This window comes from Osmia lignaria, chromosome 14 (assembly GCF_051020975.1).
Source record: "Osmia lignaria lignaria isolate PbOS001 chromosome 14, iyOsmLign1, whole genome shotgun sequence".
NCBI lineage: Eukaryota > Metazoa > Arthropoda > Insecta > Hymenoptera > Megachilidae > Osmia > Osmia lignaria.
The window spans coordinates 8,998,420-9,020,078 of record NC_135045.1 but is presented as its reverse complement, the minus strand read 5'-3'; the positions used below and the strand labels follow the sequence as shown (position 1 = coordinate 9,020,078).

The 21,659-nt window shown below is 36.1% G+C and overlaps 2 protein-coding genes and 1 long non-coding RNA gene across 4 annotated transcripts; 2 read left to right on the top strand and 1 right to left on the bottom strand.

The window, feature by feature from the left end:
• Window positions 1–1,578: 1,578 nt before the first annotated feature.
• Window positions 1,579–2,771, bottom strand: LOC143306076 (uncharacterized). Its single transcript, XR_013063460.1, has 3 exons — window positions 2,341–2,771; window positions 2,084–2,151; window positions 1,579–1,900 (listed from the first exon to the last, which is right to left on the bottom strand). It is a non-coding gene; the product is annotated as an uncharacterized LOC143306076 (long non-coding RNA).
• Window positions 2,772–5,708: 2,937 nt separating this feature from the next.
• Window positions 5,709–11,531, top strand: LOC117605577 (endoplasmic reticulum transmembrane helix translocase). The gene is made up of 17 exons (XM_034327076.2): window positions 5,709–6,195; window positions 6,406–6,671; window positions 6,742–6,970; window positions 7,038–7,191; window positions 7,261–7,413; window positions 7,493–7,675; window positions 7,749–8,007; window positions 8,084–8,238; window positions 8,314–8,489; window positions 8,569–8,808; window positions 8,885–9,103; window positions 9,185–9,374; window positions 9,447–9,701; window positions 9,772–10,108; window positions 10,183–10,360; window positions 10,442–10,585; window positions 10,659–11,531. Exons 1-17 carry the CDS (start codon window positions 5,929–5,931, stop codon window positions 10,764–10,766), a joined length of 3,513 nt encoding a protein of 1,170 aa, XP_034182967.2. The 5' UTR covers window positions 5,709–5,928; the 3' UTR covers window positions 10,767–11,531.
• A 1,021-nt stretch (window positions 11,532–12,552) lies between these two features.
• Window positions 12,553–19,508, top strand: LOC117605578 (sodium-coupled monocarboxylate transporter 1). Of its 2 annotated transcripts, none has more exons than XM_034327078.2 (15): window positions 12,553–13,274; window positions 15,110–15,312; window positions 15,439–15,598; window positions 15,675–15,740; window positions 16,156–16,207; window positions 16,280–16,347; window positions 17,223–17,374; window positions 17,451–17,591; window positions 17,718–17,942; window positions 18,011–18,194; window positions 18,266–18,352; window positions 18,423–18,592; window positions 18,790–18,948; window positions 19,011–19,119; window positions 19,184–19,508. In XM_034327078.2, the coding sequence occupies exons 2-15, from the start codon at window positions 15,125–15,127 to the stop codon at window positions 19,217–19,219; spliced, it is 1,797 nt and encodes a 598-aa protein (XP_034182969.2). In that variant the 5' UTR covers window positions 12,553–13,274; window positions 15,110–15,124; the 3' UTR covers window positions 19,220–19,508. The 2 variants fall into 2 exon arrangements, with proteins under 2 accessions (XP_034182969.2, XP_034182970.2); XM_034327079.2 differs by lacking the exon at window positions 12,553–13,274 and adding an exon at window positions 13,518–13,881.
• Window positions 19,509–21,659: the final 2,151 nt, after the last annotated feature.

Here is a 21,659-nt window from a genome sequence, read left to right as displayed (position 1 = left end):
GGTACGTACCATTTTTCACTGAAATCGTCTGGCAAGGCTAGCAATCATTGCGTATAATGATAATTACAAAATTTAATTAACTACTTTGATATAGAATATTTCATAATAATGGTAATAATCATGGTAATAGTAATGGCAATATAGTAATAGTAATGGTAATAATATTATTTGGTTTGTACGCTCATTGTACATCTTGTTGAATAAAATATTATTTCAAATTAAAAGTTAAATGAAAAAGTTATTAAACCGACGCAATCCCACAGCCTAAAAACACACACACCATATGTGGAAATTACGTCGTGCACGATATACTAACACAATGCCAGCCGCTTATTAATTATTATTCTTATGAACTAGGTCATCGTGCCCATTGCCTCTACCCATCCAAGTAACACCTGGGCACGTGAATGGGCTTTAGCAATAAACACGGAAGGGATTAAACCTGAAAATCCTGATCTACAAACATGATTAGTACATAAACATCTAACGGGCTAATATTTCACTATTTTAATAAAAGTGACTCGACTTTGTAAATATAAAGCTTTAAGAACAAATACTGAAAAGCAAAATAGAGCAACTATGACGCAAACATGGTGCACTGCTAATATCAGCTGGCAACGAAGGGTCTCACGCCCCCTAGACTTACGCCAGACGCTACATACCACCCACCCCGCCTGGACGTCGTAACGCCAGGACAGAGTGCACCCCTTCGCTAAGAGCGCTACCCGCCAGTCCAACACGTTGCATCCAACGGTGTCAGATTTGCGGACGCCCATAGTATAGACAAAAGGACTACAGTTTAGAATATGGTAACATATTTTCATATGTTCCGTATTCTAAAGCTGCGCCTGCAAAGGCCTAGTAATGCATGGGTATATCTCCCAGAGATGGTGTTCACGGTCTTATGCCGCGGAATCCTTGTAACTAATTTGATTAATTAAATAATACATAGGATTGAGATTAAAAACCAAAAGGATTCCCACCGAATACTAGTCAGTGCATCGTCATATTTACTCCCGCGCTGGAAATTTTTCGCAACACTAATTTAAGAAATGCAAAATTCTAATAGAAAAGAATTTAATGTCTCTAATTAAAATTTCTTTGTAGTGAAAAAAGAATTTATTGTGAAAATTAATAAAACATCCTCGGGCGACTCCCTCCTCAGAGTGAATTTTCAAGAATACGCAAAATGTGTTGATATAGATCACTCTGACTTGGAAATCTACCCGTCACGAATTGTCTTCTTGCACATAAATTGTTCATTTTTTCATGAACGTGTAAATAAGTTAAACTACTCGTAAAAAATTCTCAAATTATATTTGAATTTATAATGTACAAAATGTAATTAAATCAATGTAATAGCATCATTAATATGTATATCCAGTATACATATTACATAATACTATCAATATTATATTGCTGTGAACCATCGCAATAACTAAGTCAGATAGTATTTGACTTCTCTATTACAGACAAACTAAATAAAATTGTTTTGGTATTAAAATATTCTAATTCCACATTTAAGAACATTTAAGAACATTTAAGAGCATTCATATATTTCATAAATATCTATTGGAATATGTGGAATTGAAATGATATTAAAACGCGGAGTACAAGAAGACCTAGCCTGAACTAAATGAAATGAAACAATAAAAATGTTACTACTCATGGGTATAATCATACCCATGGTCACTATGCTTGTCACCCACGTATACAACTAGTAACCCGTGTCGATTCGGACCATTCGTCCTACGACATGATTGGGCACCAGAGGAATCATAAAACATGCGACTCACCGTTCGCAGATATACTCTTCTTCCGACAGTCAAGTAGGAGGATGGACAACACCAGGTAGGAGGCTGCCTTGTAGGAGAAGACGGAAGTCGTGAAGAAAATTCATCTGTAACAAAACAAAAAAGAATTACGGTTAATTTTGCAAATTATCAATTTTTATTCTAATAAAATTATACATGAAATTGAATTTTATAAAATATTAGCAATAGCAATTAAGAAGAACTCTCAATTATCAAGTATTGAAATTGTAAATTATTCTATTTTAATAAAAAGCAATTAAGTGACGTACCAAGACGGAAGTCGTGAAGAAAGCCATCATCAGGATATCCAGGAACTCGGCAAAATCAAAAAATTCATCTGTAACAAAACAAAAAAGAATTGCGGTTAATTTTGAAAATTATCAATTCTTATTGTAATAAAATTATATATAAATTTGGATTTTATCAAATATTAACAATGAAAAATAACTCTCAACTACCAAGTGTTGAAATTGTAAATTATTCTACTTGAATTAAAATTAATTAAATAAAGTAATAAGATACTTACACTCTTTCCTCATGGAGCAACGCCCAAGACTCCTCTTCAGTGGTGCACTGACTCTAATACCGGATATATCGAGCAATTAAAAAAAAAAAAAAAATAAAAATATAGATATGAAATACTAGTAACGCGACCGTGAATAATTTCCGGCGAACAATTGTAGTGACTCTACTTTCACGATGAAAAAGGAAAAAGCAGAGCCGCGATACTCTAGAAAATATTTTATAATACGCAGCAAACACTGACTCTACTATCGCGTGATTCCTACGCGTACAAACGCAACTCTATTCGGGGCCAGTTCACCCTTGTCAAAATCAAAACATTGGAAGTACGTGCAAACACTGACTCTACCGACCGCCTTGCGCGCGGCCACAACAATTCCTGGAAGAAAAAATTAGTAAGGAGGTTGGGGATGGGTGGAAATATACGAAACAAAACTTCTGGTTGAGCATTCGTTAAGAAAATACTGTTATTATATGTAAATGGAAATATTCTTGTTCATGAAATATTTTCAAGTTAAATATTGATCCTAGTTTGAAAAATGTTTTAAATACTTGTTAATAATTATTTCAATGAATATTACAAGAATAGAAAATCATTGTTGAATAAATATAATAGACCATTTTATTAAAATAAAGGATTTCTGTTGTTAAAATTGTAAGCATACTAAAAATTGTTGAAAATGTTATTACGTCGTGATTTATAAATTGTCTAAATTCTTTTCAGTAAACAAAGTCCAATAATTAATCATGCTTAAACAACATGTGATTTATAAACGTGATTCTATTTTAATTTAAACTTGCATCGAAAGCTGGATATTATAATATAATTACTACGATTTAACAAAAATAGATTGTTCAAAATAATTTATAAATGCAGAAGAGAAGCAATCATTTGCAGTGAAATACGAATTATTTTAATTTTGTTTTAATTTAAAACAAATGTATTAAAATATTAGATGAAATTATTTAATAAAATGAAAACTTAATTATTCTTTTTCTATAAATTGATTAAAGAAAAAAAATATCTCTAATCTTTTCTTTCTTGATCTTGGTACCGATTAATTATTAAAAATGCTTACAATTAACAACGACTTAATGAAAAAAAAGTAATAATAAACGTTAATAATTAATTATAATAAATTAAAACAATATATTTTTACGAAATTCTATTTCATACTCATATCAGGTGCCATGGCGTCTTTTTAATATTCATCAATTATCTGTAACAAAAAAGAAATACGAATTTATGTACATAAAATGTAATCAACAATAATAAAGTTATCATTAATAAACGATCGAACTCCAATTTATGCAAAATATTTTAATAGATACAATGCTCACCTATTACTTATGCGGAAGGATGCTCTCAATACGTCTTGTCACTTCGACGTACGCGAGAGAAATGGCGAGACCTTCCTTCCCGACGAAGACCGGTCGGCACCGCTTCGGCATTTTTCGGTAAATTTCGCTATCGGCTGATACCTAAGCAAGTACACGAACAGATTGAAACAGGAATAATATTACGATGCTCAAGAGAGAACGTCATTAAATTAAGAACAGCAAATTTTGTAAAGCAGTACTAAAAACATTCAATAATGTTTAGGAACTTAACGATATAAAAGAAACAATAATTCAGATTCTGGTGTTCCAATCGTATTGTGTATTCGCGGCGAGAGCAAAAATTTTCAACTCGCGTGTTTTTGAAGAATACGCCGAATTAATGTTAAAGATCAAGAATTCAGACTTCTCTTCGATGTTTCTTTCTATTTTTTGTACAGTTAACACCTGATCGGCAATTTAATTTAATATTTGAAGATAATTTAATCTTACCTGTTGCAAACACGTGTCAAACGGATGAAGCTTCGAAGAGGACTATGTACTCCACCACACTCCGCGCAACAAACCCTTCAACGATGAATCTGATTGGTCTAAATAGGAGGACGCCATAATGGAACGACCAATCACAGGCATTGGTAGAAACTTCGAATTACTTTAAAACTTTAACCTTAAAAGAACGGAAAGATTCGTTGAAAACTATCAACGCCATATTGAAATAAAGTCAAGATTACTTTTTTCACTTCAAAGCACCGAAATAATAAAAAAGATAGAAAAGATAAATAAGATATTAACAGTATTTAATAAATTATCACCATAAAAGCAGAATAAATAAGAAATATGTTATTTTAATTCGTATCTATATCGACAAAATAGAGTATACATTTTCAGCTTACGCATTTCTGAAAACAATATGGAAATGATGTCAGAAGTCGCGACTCCGGTCTTCTCTTCAACTTTGTCTTCTGTTTCTTGTATTTTTGATACACAATTTAATGTATTTTTGATACACAAGGTGCGAATGATTGCACTGTCGAGCGTACTAAACGAATGAACTGCGCCCTACAGAAAAAATGAGGAACTATTTATCTCTTCACTCTTCACTCTTTCGCGAGTGAACAAATTACGATAAAATCGTAATTTTCAAATTTCTTCTACCTGGAAGCTTGTACATCATCCTTCGGGTGCTCGTTTTGTTCTATCTAACCCAAAGAATGTTAGTCTGGTACCCATTTGGACATACGATTCGTAGAAATGTTTATATTACGAATAAATTAATGCAGGTGAGTCCGATCCGCGATTTTCTTGACCGTTGACAGACATAAACTTCAATATTTTATAACTTTTTGACGATTTGGATAATATAAGGACCAGATTAACGTTCTTTAGGGCCTCCTGAACACCTCCCTCAAATTTTGTTACATTCTGTTTAGTAATGTCGACGTAATTTGAAAACTCGTTTCTAGGGATTTTTCTAGGGACTGTCGGTAAAGTTTTCAACACTAGCACTATGTAGGATCTTCATTAATATTGGCGCTTTATTCGTAAATGGCTAAATGCCAATTGCAACCGGCAATTTCATGTCTCTTTCATGAATATTTTAAACACTTGCGACTGTAAATTGAAGGATTTGTTTGTAGTTTATTTATTTCTGAAGATTTTATTTATTTAGTGCTTTAAATTTGTAAATCACCGCTCTTTTACAATTAATCCGCATCGGTAAAGATATTGTTTAGACAAGTTTAGATTGTTAATTAAAGTGTGTTAATGTAAACTTAGGACCTAACAGAATAGAAAATTCCGTTTTTTGCCAAAATAAGGAATTTTGGGGCTTTTCCGAGGCCGCCAAATGTTAAAATTACATATCAACATGTCAACTTTCGGTGCGGTAGAGCTAATAAAAAGGAGCGCAAAGTACCTAGTTGCGTCATCTAGTCAAACTATGGAGAAGTTATTCTGATTTTATCAGTAAGGAAAAGTTGGTTTCGTATATGGCCATAAGATGGCAGAATGGGATTCTACAGAAAATTCATTTTTGCCCCATTATTGTAAATTAGTATACCTATAGAACACGAGGGAAAGGTGCGAAGGACATAAACACGTATCGAGCACTTCTCACAAGCGTTGGTTGTTACGTTTCTATTTAACGGTGCGAGTTCAATGTTTGTGTCGTTAAATTTCATGTGAAAGAAACTGGAACAATTTACTATTAAAGTCTCCATACGCCCCTGTTACGGTGTGTAACGTAATCATAGCCATGGCGACTACTGCTTCGTCGCGGGTAGACGAACTCGTACAGACTGTCACCCTTCATAATCCTCGAAAATTGCTATTCACGGGATATATTTTACCCTCTGTGATATTACACGCTGCGTGGATTTATAGTTGGATATTTATTTATGGGATTGATGAATACTATGACGCGGGCCTAGTGGGCATCGCGGCTATTGGTGTCTTACAAATTTTTATATGTTTGTGTTGCCAATGGTCGGTGCATATACATACTTTTCTCAATTGTAGTTCGGTGAGTTGACAATCGTTTATTGTAATAATAAATATACCAATTAAAAAATTTACACGTGCGTGTTATTTTGTTCAATATGCTCGGTAAACGTGGCAGCCATTTGAACCGGCCTTCTGCTTATTTGAGATCATACGATTGAGTGGCGGGAGGATTTAAATTATAGACTCTGAAATAACGATATGCTTGTAGTTAATATTTTGATTGTTTCAGGAAAAAGACCCTTACAAAGCAAAAATAGCAAAAGTAATTCCAACTCCTAACAATGGAAGTTCAGAACTTGTTAAGTTACACCATTCCAATGAACAGGAACCATGGTTCATATTTCAAAAAACTAAATACCTTTGGAATCCAAATAAAAAATGTTTTGAAGGCCTTCAATATCCAATTAATCATTCTGTTAAACATTATTGTGAATGGAAAGGATACTTGGATGAAAAAGATATTGCCATAGCAGAGGAGAAATACAGCAAGAACAAGTATGCATCTTGTTTTAACTTGATGTAGGAACCACAACTATAATTATAGGTCTTTCTGTTTTTAATTTAGGTTGGATATGGTAGTACCAGAATTTAAGGAGTTATTTAAAGAAAGAGCAATTGCACCATTCTTTGTTTTTCAAGTATTTTGTGTCGCATTATGGTGCTTAGACAAATATTGGTATTACAGTATCTTTACTCTTATTATGCTCATCATGTTTGAGTGTACATTGGTACAACAACAACTTAGAAATATGGCTGAGATCAGAAAAATGGGAAATAAGCCATATATGATAATGGTTAGTAGACATTGTAGGTACATATTGTTTCTTTACAATACTCTCGTTAACATTATTCTCATCAAAGGTCTATAGGAACAGAAGATGGCGTTCTATGTTCACTGATCAGCTACTTCCTGGTGACATTGTATCAATAACAAGATCTCAAAATGATAATTTGGTGCCATGTGATATGTTACTTTTAAGAGGACCTTGTGTGGTTGATGAGAGCATGTTAACAGGTAAGTTAAGGATGAAAGTACCAAGATGTGATCTAACCCTTTTTACATCAATTTATTATAAATAAATAGGAGAATCAGTTCCACAAATGAAGGAACCTATAGAAGATATTGATGGAAATAGGCAACTGGATATAGAAGGCAGTGATAAACTCCATGTACTTTTTGGAGGCACGAAAGTTGTGCAACATACTCCACCTAGTAAAAATCTATCTGGCCTTAAGGGTACTCAATTGATCGTTAAATAATAATTGGCCGTAATATTACCGTAGATATCTACATTTTTGTGCATCTAAAATTTTAGCGACTGACAATGGCTGTGTAGCCTACGTTTTACGTACAGGATTTTCAACATCACAAGGCAAACTTTTGAGGACAATACTCTTTGGGGTTAAACGCGTTACAGCTAACAATTTGGAAACATTCGGTTTTATCTTATTTTTACTAGTATTCGCGATTGCAGCTGCAACATATGTATGGATTAAAGGTACACTATCTACTAATCTTAATGTTTGAAATTATGTATGTAAGTTACAAATGAATTATTAACTTTTTTACAGGAAGTGAGGATCCTACAAGAAACAGATATAAATTATTCTTGGAATGTACACTTATTTTAACATCTGTTGTTCCACCGGAACTGCCAATCGAGTTATCATTGGCTGTCAATACATCCCTGTTAGCTCTATCAAAGCTAGGTGTATTTTGTACCGAACCTTTCAGAATTCCATTTGCCGGAAAGGTTGAAATTTGCTGCTTCGATAAAACTGGTACTTTAACCAGCGATAACTTGATTGTTGAGGGTCTAGCGGGTATCGAGTAAGAATCATACACCTATTTTCAATTGAATACCAAATATAAATGCATATATTAAACTAATTTTTTACTGTTCAAGAGGAAAAGCAGATGTGATGCAACTATCTGATGCTCCTTTAGAAAGTATTCAAGTACTTGCAACGTGCCATTCACTTGTACAGTTAGATGATGAAATTGTTGGAGATCCGCTTGAAAAAGCCACGTTAAAAGCTATCAATTGGAGTCTTACAAAAAGTATGACCATACATTATTTAAACTTATAATTTGTTCTCTCTACGGTGGTTCTCTAATTTAATTTTAATTTTATAGATGATTCTATGATACCTAGAAAAGGACAATCTCCCGTTTTAAAAATAGTGCAGCGACACCACTTTTCCTCGGCGTTAAAACGAATGTCGGTTGTGGCTAGTTATACGATGCCAGGTTCGTCAGAAATCAATTACATGACCACTGTAAAAGGCGCTCCTGAAATCATTAAGGATATGGTGAGTAATAAAGTTATAAATTTTCTTTGTTTCACTATTGTGTCACGTGTTGGTATTGCTTTTTTATTTTTGTTTTCAGTTATCATCTGTACCCGAGAATTACGACTCTACCTATTTATCGCTTTCCCGACGTGGAGCAAGAGTATTAGCTCTAGGATATCGAAAACTTCCTGGTCCTTTATCGTCCCAGGACCTACGAGAATTAACACGAGATCGTTTAGAAAAAAATTTGACCTTCGCTGGATTTGTAATTATAAGCTGCCCGCTTAAACCTGATTCTAAGGCGGTTATTAAGGAAATCGTGAATGCGTCACATTCAGTAATTATCCAACCAATTAATTCTATTTTTAACTATTTTTTGTATTGATATAACCGTTTAACATTGGTTTTCGCAGGTTGTTATGATTACTGGCGACAATCCCCTGACAGCTTGTCATGTTAGCCGTGAATTACATTTTACTAAAAAACCAGTTACGCTTATATTGACTACTTATGATGGAGAATGGTTGTGGGAAAGCGTGGATAAAAAGATAAATTTACCTTTAAATAAGACGGATGTTACTTCTCGGGGTAATGAGATTTGGCGAAAATATGCTCTGTGTTTAACCGGAGAGGTAAGGAAAATAATATTGCCCAATATTACCCCAATGATATTGCACAATATTGTATTTATTTTTACAATATACAACTTTTAGGGTTTAACATACTTGAATGAAAATGAACACGAGCTTCTTCGTAAATTACTACCGCACATTGTTATTTTTGCAAGGTGTGAACCAAAACAGAAAGAATTTATAATTGTCCAATTACAAAATTTAGGGTATACAACATTAATGTGCGGAGACGGTACTAACGATGTTGGTGCTTTAAAACATGCTCAAGTGGGTTAGTTGATTAATTAATTTTATAATATTTTTTGTACATAAAACAAATCACACACACATTCAATTTCTGTAGGTGTTGCAATCCTTTCTAGTCCACCAGTTCTTTCTGAAAGAACATTTTCAGATAAGCAAGATAGTATGAAAACTGAAAATATGATCTCAAACTCAATGGTTAATGGTTCAAGAATGAATACAAGAGGATCCGCTAATACTCGAGTAAGGCTACAGAAAGTATTAAAAGAATTGGAAGAACAATCTGTTATAGTTAAGTTGGGAGATGCTTCAATTGCAGCGCCGTTTACTAGTAAAATGTCATCGATTCAATGCAGTAAGTTTTAATACATATAAAAATTCAAGTTATCTTAGTATAACATATTATAACTTCTGTTTTGTTACAGTTTGTCATGTTATTAAACAAGGACGTTGTACTTTAGTCACAACATTACAGATGTTTAAAATTTTGGCGCTTAATGCATTAGCACTTGCATACAGTCAGTCTGTCTTGTATTTAGACGGAATCAAATTCAGCGATGCACAAGCGACATTGCAAGGTGTTCTTCTGGCTACTTGCTTCTTATTCATATCAAGATCAAAACCGCTAAAAACATTGTCCAAACAAAGACCGCTTCCAAATATATTTAATTTGTATACCATAGCTACTGTATTACTTCAGTTTGCTGTGCACTTTTTCTCTCTCGTATATCTGGTTAGAGAAGCTACATTATTGTCGCCAAAGTAAGTAAACAAAATTAAGAAGTGCTTAAACAGATGTGCATTATTGTAAATTAACCTCTATTCAATTTGATAAGGAGCGATAAATTGGCAGCTATACTAGCCCCAAGTAATGCATCCAATCTAAACGTGACTGCAACTGCAAGCTCGAATTTCGGTGATGAAAGTGAACAATTTGAACCAAATTTATTAAACAGTACAGTTTACATTATTGCTATGGCACTCCAGCTTTCTACTTTTGCAATTAATTATCGGGTAAGTTATATGTTTAAATATAAGCGCATTAACAAAAATGATATTTATTCCGTTTTAATTAACTGAAATGTTACTGTGCAGGGTCAACCCTACATGGAAAGTTTAGTACAAAATAAATCCTTATTGTACAGCCTTATATGCAGTGCTGCTGTTATATTGGGATTAGCTTGTGGTTTTTTACCTGAACTAGCAGCACAATTTGAAATTGTGGATTTCCCAAGTGATGTAAGTACACACTACTAAGACCTATCGTTCGCATACATTTTTCGCATAGTAACATCACAATTTCTTTTTATAGTTCCGAAAACTCTTAGTTCAAGTACTTGTAGCAGACTTTGTCCTCGCATACGTAGTCGACAGAGTTTGCTTATGGCTTTTTGGAGAAGGAAGACATCAAAAACTGTGATTATTATGTTGTTTCCATATTCCATCATTAAATTTAGAAATGTATGAAACATTCAATATAAAAGTTTGTTTTCTCGTATCACAAAGAATAGATTGATTATGTGGTATTAGTTGTATATCTTGTTTGAATATGTTATAATATACTTCTATGAAATACAATGTTTTTTAAAAGACTGACCAACATGGCATTGAGCGGATACTTAAAGACATTTATTTCATTCATTGTTTTGTATTAATAATACATTTATTATCCAATTCAAAAGTTGTAAATAATTCTTTGTGAAACGAAGAAATTGAAGAAAAAAAATGGATATACCCATGTATACATACGAGTACAGTATTGAGAAAATGGTGTTACGGAGAAGGGGAGGCCTGTAACAAACGTTAGGAACCCCGGAACTCGCGAAAGTGGACCACGCTCGGTACTGTACATAGTATGTGTATATTAATGAATGTAAGTATTAACATATAAAGTGAAATAATAAGAAGGACCTACACTGTGAGAATGTACAAACGACAAGTAAATAATTATTACATAATACTCCAGTTATTATGTATTATTATTTAAAAGCAGTGTAAGTAGAAGAAACAATGTACCTTGAAAATCTGGTTTACGAGATACGATGAGCTCTCGTAATATACTGTGAGGGTATCAAAAATTGAGTTAAAATATTATATTCCAAGAAGAAATTATTATAAAGTTACTTTTGATTAATGTAAAACTTGTTAGTTTGTAATTTCTAAATTTAATACGTTTGGTATTATGTTTCAAGCAAATAATTTTCACAAAAATCTCAGAAAATGCACATAATTTGTGCACATATAAAATAATCATATAAATTCAAGAAATATAAATTAAGTTATACTTAAATCATCGGGTTTAGATTTTTTATTTTCGTTTCTATTAGGATATAGTAAAATAAAAATCAAGAGTAACGTCTAATGAAAAACAAAAGATTTTGCCAATCCAATTTTTTATTGTATATCTAGCTAGATAAATTTTTAGCTACGAAAAATTAGATATGTTAATGTTAAAATTGCAACAGAAGTGATTATGGTATTTGTGAATTTTCATACAGTTAATCATTACACCGATGTGTGATCGTAATTATAAATAAAATTTGCACTTTTAATATAAACACTTTATACTTTACTATCATGTTGTGAAAATGACAGATTTTGGAAGTTGAAAACTTTGAATTTATTCTGTAATTCAGTTTCTGAGATTATAAAAAGTTACGTTTTTGTGCGAAGTTAAAATGATTATACATCGTTCTTAATAATTCAAACTATTTTAAAGTTTTTACATTAACATTCCAATTCTGTTGAAATTTTACATTTCAACGAAAAACGTATCCTCTGAAATAAATACACGCGGCGTTATTTGAAATTTATTTCAAGACTAGAATAATACATTTACGTTTCTACTTGAACGATAAATAACAATATATACGCGGTGTAACATCGTAGATTTAACAAATGTACATCAATGTTGCGGTCACTTGCAAATCGAACATCTTACGTTATAATACAAATTTTTACCGCATCGTTTTTCAGATCAAAATTCTACATGAAAGCTGATTATACATTGTTGTCTTACGAATCTTTGTAATTATCTATAACCATTATGATAAAATAATTTGTTGTAAATATTACATTCAATCTTTTACTGATGCTCTCCTATGTTATCTCTCATTCGAATCATACAAGCTCATCATCCAATCACGGATATAAACATGCACGAATGATCCATGATCCATGAAGGTAAAGAAACACCATACGGCGTGTGTAAAGTTATCGTTTTAATCTGAAGTAAAGTGGCTTATGCGTGCCAATTGGATGCTTATCTAACATCGCTTCGTTAACAGTTAAACAATGCCCAAGCATTCACGTGGATAGCGTTCGCGACTTGCATTGTTTAAACTTGAAGACATTCCTTAGATGGAATTGAAAAATGATATAACGCTTGTTTCAGCAAATATTCTTTTCAGTTTTCTTTAATGTTGGATTCGAGTTGGATGAGTTAGACCTAGATCGAGCAAACCGGTTGCTTCTGTCTCGAGTGTCGACAGTTAGTCGTCGGTCACGACAGACACTCGATCGTAACGTTCTCTTCCTTCGGCTATATTTATTCGTTCGTATTGTTGCCCCGTAATTTTTAAAAATATTTCAATCGTTTGAAATTCTTATTCTATCTGACTGGAACGTGTGCATCGATATTCCGAACGGGTATTTAAAAATACTTTCGCGAGTGTTAGCGTCTTATCCTCCGCATCGAAAGAACGTGCTTGATCGACGATTTCAATATTTCATTCCGTGATGTGAATTCGTGTATTAATATTATTAATACTTTACTTCTTGGTGAAAAGTGTTTGATAATTGAATGAACGAACTGTTTCCAATAATTGTTATGTGATCAAATAAATGTTAGCCAGAGAAATTTGAAGAAGAAATAAATCGTTTTTATAAGGCTGTTGTTTGCGTAGTGTTTCATCGCATCTTGTTTAATGTAATTATTTCAATTGTATTCTTATGTTTAAATATCATAACTTGTGTTTTCAAATATTTTCTGTTGTCATAATGGATCTATTTGTACGCTAATTTAACTTTACCACGAATTTTAAAAGTTCTTTGGTAACCTGACATTGATGTTGATATTTTCTTTCACTCGATTTAAAATTATAATTAGCTACAGTGTTTCGTACATATATGTAGATACGCGTAAACAATGTCAGTTAACTCTTTAATTTGAATGATTCATTTCAAGAAATGATCTATACTCGTGTACAAACACCATACGAGGAAAAAGAGTAGCATATTTAAGAAAAATAAGGTATGAAACTGAATCGATTGCTCTACAACATTAAATTACATTGAGAAAAGAATTTATAGAATTTACTGCTAGGGAGGGAGAAAATGAGAGCCGATACAGAAGTAAAATTAAAAGTAATTTAGTTAATAATCGAACGAAGATACCTGTGTTCTGTTCCGTATCGAACATTGATCGGACTCAAGGTGACCGCGTCGAAAGTAAATCAATTATTCTGGAATTCGAAGAACTGTGACCGTGATTTTCACCTGGTGAAGGCGCACGAAGAACAAAGATTTAGTTAACGGTATTAGAAGTGGGCAGAACATAGTTACTAAATATAAAATACGCTATTTATAAAACCAAGCAGTGAGTAGGTGTTTATCGACAATCGGTTTCTACTCCGTTCGTTAACTGTTACTTCTGGTCGGTAATATGACTTAATTACCCTTCAAGTATGCAACCTTTTTTTCTTACAAGATTTCAATTTTTTAAATAATCCATTCGGAAAGAGAAATCGCTTTATTGTTACGGAACAAAGGAACGTTAAGAAGCAATTAGATTGTCATTTACGAGGAAAAAGAATGGAAACTTACGTAGCTGACGTATAGTGTTTATGCGAACTTCTCGTATCCTTAATTGTTTTCCGCGTTCCTTAACCAGCCTTTCATTAAGTCCGGTTTAGTCTTTCACTTTGTTTTGCTCCAACAATCTACTGACCCGAAACAATTCGTATTACCCGCAGTGTAATATCCATTCTACTTTCTCATTGATTTCTGCATGCTAGCGACATCTGTGAAATTAAAACGGTATGAACACAGATCGCGTTAGATTCAAATATTTAGTATCATTAGACTTCATTAATGGGTGCAAATATATTTCTTAGCGTCTATTTCGTATACTTTTGTGATTCTGACGATCAAATGGAAAAATACATTACCGTTTTCGAGGAAGACGTATCTCAGAATTTATTAAAACACACGAAAAACTATTAAAAAGAAACAGTATGCGAGGCGTCATACTCAGAAATGTAGCGTTTATCGAGCTAACAAGCTTTATTGAAACACAGCTGCGAGTCCCGTTAAGGTCGTGTGTCAAGTACCAATTACGAACATGTATGTAATCAGCCGAGTACCGAACACGCATAAAAAAAATACTTAACACATCACGAATCCGCCGCAAATGATTCAAATACCTCTTTTACACATTTAAATGGCACGAGGATTTAAAAATCGAAAAAAACACACACTCACACGATATTCAGTTTCTGTTCTTGCAAAACAAATTTAAGGATTTTAACGTGCACATAGAATAGACCGCGGGCTCATTTAATATCAGGAAACGAATTTTTCTGTTGCCCCCGTGCCACGTTGAATAGCTACGGTGAAAAGTAAATCCTCGTTGAAGATCCATTATGCGTATCATCGCGAGAGCCATTAAGCTTTCATCCGTGTTACTTGACTTCCATTACTCCTCTATTATCGGTGTTATCAAGCAAATCTGGCTTTATAAATCAGGTTTTCGCTCGCTTCCAGCTTGGCGGGTCTAGAATGTTGGAAATAGAGGAGAGAGGATACTTTCATTGGGCAGATTGGCTGGTGTTCGCGCTGATGCTCGCCGTATCTGCCGCCGCAGGATTATGGCATTACAGGAGAGCGCAGAAGTCGAGCACGGAAGATTATCTCCTAGGAGGAAAGAGCATGAGCCTCTTTCCCGTGTCCGCCTCCCTCGTCGCTAGGTATACCAATCTTGGATCCTTTCTAATTGCTAGCGAATTACGATTTACCGATTCCTGTTATTTTAAATAATAAAAAACTGAATGAATCGAATGAAAAATGAAAATAAAGGCAACTTGTTATTTTAGTTTTATATCTGGCGTAACAATTCTCGGCACACCTGCTGAAATATACAATTTCGGGACCCAGTATTGGATCACCATTATTTCCATATTCTTCTCAGGGGTTGTAGTGGCCACCGTCTATGCTCCAGTTTTCGTCTCCCTCGGATTGAATTCCGTTTACGAGGTACAGCTAACGTCCAGACGGCTACGATCCAATTTTGTATAAATTCAGAAACATTATAGAATGAATTTTGTTTCAGTACTTGGAAATAAGATTCAATCGAGGCGTAAGGACCCTTATATCGTTGATCTTCGTTATTGACGTGGTAAGAAGAAAATAGCGTCGACGAAGTTCGAGCATGTCTTAAAGTTTATCTAGATTTTCAGCTACGTAAAGCTTGCCACGTGATACGCGTTCTAAACTTTGGAAAAAGTGATTAATCATCGACCGTGATTCAAAGAAAAATTACTTGCAACGAAGCCGTGTCACGCTACCTTACGTTGCCTAATCAGCTCGACTTATCGCCGTTTCGACAAAAATAAGGAGAAAAAAAGGAAAACGTAGTTGAACGTTTCTTAATCGTCTTTGCTTCCTTGATTTTTCATTCAGATTCGTATAATTAATGACTATAGTGTAATTATTTTCACGAACATTCAATTTGACCAGTCCCTTTGACAGTAGTCCCGTCCCAATGATCGATTCGATGTTTCATTAATAGTGTCGTAATGAACCAATTTTAGGTGCTTTACCAATCGATCGTGGTCTACGTTCCAGCGTTAGCGTTAAATCAAGGTATTACGTGGTCATATTATTCATAGCGGAACATTAACCCGGCACTACTAAAATCTCTGTGATTAATTACAGTGAGCGGCATCGATGTACATTTGATCGGGATCATTGTATGCCTGGTGTGCGTGTTCTACACCGTTCTGGTAAGTTTATGCCTAGAAAATTTATTCGACGTGCGTGTTATTAATCAATTTGGTAAAGTAGATAAAATTAAGGGAAAAAATTTATTTTTATCGTGAAATGCGCGTTCCTGTAAATCTACCAAAGTGAAGTACAATTCGCTACCACTTGGAATCCTTAACGCGCGCATCATTACTCGCGTAGAACGATCGTGACGAAGCGGATTCGTTCATTGTCACCGCGGAAGGAGTCAACGAGACGTATCAGCGATGAAATATAAGCAAATGGTCGAGAGAGGGTTAAGTCGTTTGGCTCGCTACTGTTAGGTATATGCTGGCTAATTTTCCAAGGACGCTCGTTCAGCGAATTCTCCATGGGGATAGCTGAAGTTCCTCGAGCAGGAGCGCGCTGGTAGCTTGTAGGAAACAATTTTCGGTGGACAATGCCGCGAAGAATCTCTCACGCGGACCCGGCTACTGGAAATGTTTATGGACGGAAACTGAAAGCTCGACAATGGTCCGCCGGAAACAATGGCGTGAAGCACGTCGAGTGCTTGTTGCCGTAGTAGCGGATCACAAAGCCAGCGTCGAAGTGATTAATGCTCGCGCGCGCCTGTAATTATCCAAGCAATTTGTTGTAGCCCGCGAATTAATGAAAATTTATCGCGGTCTAGTGACTCTTTGGAAATTTGTTTATTATCGTAATCCGTGCCGTCGCGCTTGTCCGCTTAACGATGCTACCAGAAAAGGGTACGCTTTTTCAAAGAATGATGAAAGGGTTCTTGAGATCCTTACGGTTCTTGTTTCAATAACTAAACTTTAAACTCAACGAGGCTAAATAGATATTGTTCGTTGATTTATGACGTTAAATAAAGAACTGAAATACATATAATTGTTAGGGTGGCATCAGAGCAGTGGTTTGGACAGATGCTCTTCAGGTTGCAGTCATGGTAGCTGGGATGTTAACAGTTACCGTATTAGGTACTTATCGAATCGGTGCCGCAGAAATATGGAAAAGAGCCCAAGACGTCAATAGAATCGAATTCTTAAAGTAAGGAACGTTTCAACGTAGACAGTTAATGAGGAGGGAGCTTATGAATTGATATCTGAAATTGTTTACCCTGTAGCTTCGATCCGTCTCCTTACACAAGGCACACAGTGTGGACGGTGTTGATTGGATCGTGGCTGTACAGTACCGCTTACATAGCCGTCAATCAAACCATGGTGCAACGATACAGGTCATTGAAAGATCTGAAAACGTCCAAACTGTAAGTGAGTACGTCAATTCCTTTCGACCTGACGACAATCTAATTATTATCCAAGTTAGTAAGTTCAATTTGATTCGAACTTCCAAGCGAATATCTTAGTGTATATCTCTTTCGATATGATTTCAGATCGCTGGCGATATTTACTATCAGTATTATGTTATTCATTTCACTGTGCTGCTGGTGCGGCCTCGTTCTCATAGCCTGGTGGTCTCCGCCAAAATGCGATCCCAGAGCTTCCGGTTTGATCACTGCCGACGATCAACTGTTACCCGCTTATGTTATGGAAATAGCGGGTCGGTTGCACGGGGTGCCGGGTCTCTTTGTAGCTGGAATTTTTGGAGCCGCCCTTAGGTAAAAGATGTAACCAGAAAACTCGCTATAATTGTTTTAATAGCTAAACGATATTTGCATCGTTCCAGTACTCTATCAGTAGGTTTCAATTCAACATCCGTCGTGCTTCTGGAAGATTTCGTGAAAGGTTGCTTCGGTATGAAACTGACCGATCGATGTTCCACCATTTTCGTTAAGACGGTGGTTGTCCTTCTCGGTTCCATAGCCTTGGGTTTGATATTTATGGTCGAGAAATTAGGAGGAGTTTTAGCTGTAAGTGTTCCTTTGAGCAATCTTCTTACTCAAACTACAGAATGAATTCTTATTGCCTCGTTTCGGTGTAGATAACCGGAAGTCTGGCTGCAATTGCTGCAGGTACCTCTTTCGGAGTATTTACGTTAGGTATACTTTTCCCGTGGACAAACTCAAAGGTAAATTGAACGAGACAGTGGAGCATTATGATGTTTAAACGGATTTAATAATTCTCTGTTTGTCGAGCAGGGTGCATTTATGGGCGCCATCGTAGGTTTCGTGATCGCCGGATGGGCGAGCTTAGGTGCAAATTGGTCGATTGGCGCTGGGTTACTGGTTCCTAAGAAACTTCCGGTTCCTCTCTCTCAGTGCTCGGGTAATATATCCGAAAGTTTCCTGAAACAATTTGATCGTCCAAAGTAAGTCAACTGTAGCCTTCGCGGTAATTAATAGAAATCTTTCGTGACCAATTTAATCTTGAACGACCATTGGTGTCAGCGTTGAAAGATCAAGGTTTCATATGAACGCATAAACGTATTAATTTACTGATTTATGTAATGGATACAGAGCTTGTTTGTCTCGTTTTAAATTCTTAACAAATGAAATTTCCTTTCAGCGAAGATGATGTGTTTCCTCTTTATCGATTATCTTATCATTGGTTCACCGGTTTGGGCACCTTAATCGTAATCGTTGTAGGTAATTTCATTAGCTGGTGGACTGGTCCCACAGATCCTTCTTCCATCGATAAGAGACTTCTTTCTCCGTTAATTCATTCGTAAGTCTACACACGGTATCTCTTACTCAACAGTGATAAATGAAAATTAACATACATTTTAGATGGTTACCAACACCGAAAGACCAAAATGGAACTACAGAAAACTCAACTGGAATTCCTGCTTTACAAACAACAGCAAACATGTTGTTGGCTGATTTGAAAGAAAAACGAGTGAGTATTTAATTGTGAAAGTACAAATTAATTAATTTCAAATTAATTTTTTATTCTCTTATAGAGACGTGAAAACTTCCCCAATGGAGTCACAATATAGTCTATTTTTCTATTGAAAAATACTGTTTTGGGTGTTCAAGTTTTACTCACAAAATCGTACCTAAATCACAGTGAAGGATACTCAGCTATTTTTTGTCCTATTCCCTTATAGTATTTGAGGGTAGATACCAAACTCACGTTCCAATCTTTATCAGTCAGTTGTGGATCAACTGATAGATTTTAAGTAGACCAAATTATAAGCAGAGATGATATTTTTTTAAATGTACTAACGTATTGAAACACAACTATCACAAACACTGCAGTATTTTACAATTTGTAAAAGAGATAGAGAGAAATAAATGTTTTTTATCAAATGCTATCAGAGTACAGATATAATCTAAATGGACCCACGATACACCGTCTGGCATCGGAACATTGCGTTTAGTGTAATTAATATAGCCGGTTAATGAGCATATAAGACGAAACAAGGTTACGCTGAATGCACCAAGTGGGACGAGAGAATAGATAGATGAGGAGGAGGAAGGTTTCTGGCGTTTCTATCAGCCGGCTGGTCCGGTCGGTCCTCACACCGAGTTCTCTAACTGAGTTTGTTCGGTTTTCAAGCTTTGCTGATTCTCGACGGTGTCCGTCGTGCGGAAGGTGAGCAGGTCGACAGAGAAAGATAGAAGAAGGAAGGGAGAAAGTAAAGGTGGATGCAGAACGAGAGAGGACGATGGAGGCAGTACACCGAACAGTCAAGGCCCCAGGATATTAGCTGGCTTGTTAAGGGAAAGCCAACGCCGTCAAACGTCCTTATTAAGGCCACGCAAATAGCTAGTACGCTTCTCCTCGCTTACCTCTTGACTTGGCTTCCTGGAAATTCAATTTTCGCCTGGCCGAAATGCGGTCGGTCAAAAGCACCAGCCTTGCCTTCGATATTGTTCACGTTACCGACAGCAACATCTGATATTCGTGACAATTTTTGCATCGACCTTATTGGTCGGCTCGTAAAATATCTAAATAAAGTAAGCAGGATAAAGAAAATCACTGCTAATCCCTCAAGGTTCACCGTTTGCAAATCTACTCTTAACTCAAGGCTTTGCTCTGGAGAAAATTCAATCTACGCGTAATCTTTTCAGAAAAATAGAAAAATGAAGTGTTTGAAAAGCAAAGTTCAACGAGCTTGGGTTGCGCGTTTTCCAGTAAATTTTCATGACATCCGATCCCTCTCCTTATCTCTTCGAATCTCTTTTGTAACGGATAAAGTTGAAATCGTCTCTCCCTTCGTTCCGAAGCTTAACTACTAAGACTGCCGCTTTTTCCTCTGCAATTGTATCGCGACGCGAGGCGCGTTCAATGGAAGCGCAGCCGCGAATTGCACGCGGTGCATGCGAAGGTTTCATTAAGAGGAGCGTGCGACACGTATAGCGTAGGAAAGAAAATTGCGAGTTGCGGGCCGCGTGCGGCGCTTTATTAAGCGCGCTTCACGCGCGATTTGCATTCGTCTGGGTCGCTGATAGATTTGAAATTCCCACGTAGAACGTGCGCCGGTTATATAGGGTCGAGAATTCGAATCAGGACGAATACCGGTGACGTACCTATGTAACCACGCGTGATCGTGTCAATGCAGCCCTCGAATAGAGACCGCGAACAGGGATAAGGGATTTGATGAGACCGTGGAAAGAACGGGGATGGAACGACAGAACAGACCGAGCAGATTTAAGGAAAAGCGAAAATGAAGTAGCTTCCTGTTACTGGCAAAAGAAACTCGCAGAAAGGTTATCGTGAAAATGCAAGAATTTTCGAAATAGAGCGCGATGAAAACCGGGTTAAACAAGGTATAGCAGGATGGTAGAATGGTCGAGATAGCGGGCAGAAAGAAATCGTGAAAACTCTCAGAAAGCAAAACGGTCTGGAGTGTTGAATAGAGCGTGGGAGCGAGATAAAGGAGGTTAAATGGGAGGCAAAACATTCGTTCGCGCTCAGATAGAAAAGAGCCGGCAGCTGTATGGAGTGAGGTATCGCATTAGGAAGGGTAAAGCGAATAAAATAGAAGATTACGTGTGCGGCGAAAGAGCTGGTCGAAAATTAGAGCTGGATACGACGCGCGGAAGAAACGTACGGCAAGAAAATACATCGAGTTTCAACGACGAAGACGGAGTTTGCCGAGGGAAGGAGAGAGAAGGTCGTTGTGAAGTCGGAGCAAACGAGAGACGAGTTTGGTGCAAAAGGGAGAGAAAACTCCGGGGGTGAGCGAGACGTAGGAACAGGCGGAGGTGGTGGTTGAACGAGGGTTGGAACGAGCGAGATACAGGGCCATGGTGGTGGATAGAGGATGGATAGAGGGAGGTCGTGGCGGCTTGAATGGGGCTAGTTTGAGATAGTTAGCGGGCCTTCAGAGGCACAATCGGCCGCGATTGGCGGGCCTACAATCACACGTCGCATTATCTATCCATCAGCGCAGCGGATCTTGCAAATACGTTAGCGCGTGAGCCAACGTG

Bases quoted from the DNA above. Each gene is read 5' to 3' on its own strand.
- LOC117605578 (XM_034327078.2), top strand. From the start codon at position 15,125: ATGTTGGAAATAGAGGAGAGAGGATACTTTCATTGGGCAGATTGGCTG. The intron at 18,195-18,265 runs GTAAGTGTTCCT...GTTTCGGTGTAG, and splicing joins AATTAGGAGGAGTTTTAGCT to ATAACCGGAAGTCTGGCTGC. The intron at 18,593-18,789 runs GTAAGTCAACTG...ATTTCCTTTCAG, and splicing joins AAACAATTTGATCGTCCAAA to CGAAGATGATGTGTTTCCTC.
- LOC117605577 (XM_034327076.2), top strand. From the start codon at position 5,929: ATGGCGACTACTGCTTCGTCGCGGGTAGACGAACTCGTACAGACTGTC. The intron at 7,676-7,748 runs GTACACTATCTA...ACTTTTTTACAG, and splicing joins AACATATGTATGGATTAAAG to GAAGTGAGGATCCTACAAGA. The intron at 9,375-9,446 runs GTTAGTTGATTA...CAATTTCTGTAG, and splicing joins TTTAAAACATGCTCAAGTGG to GTGTTGCAATCCTTTCTAGT.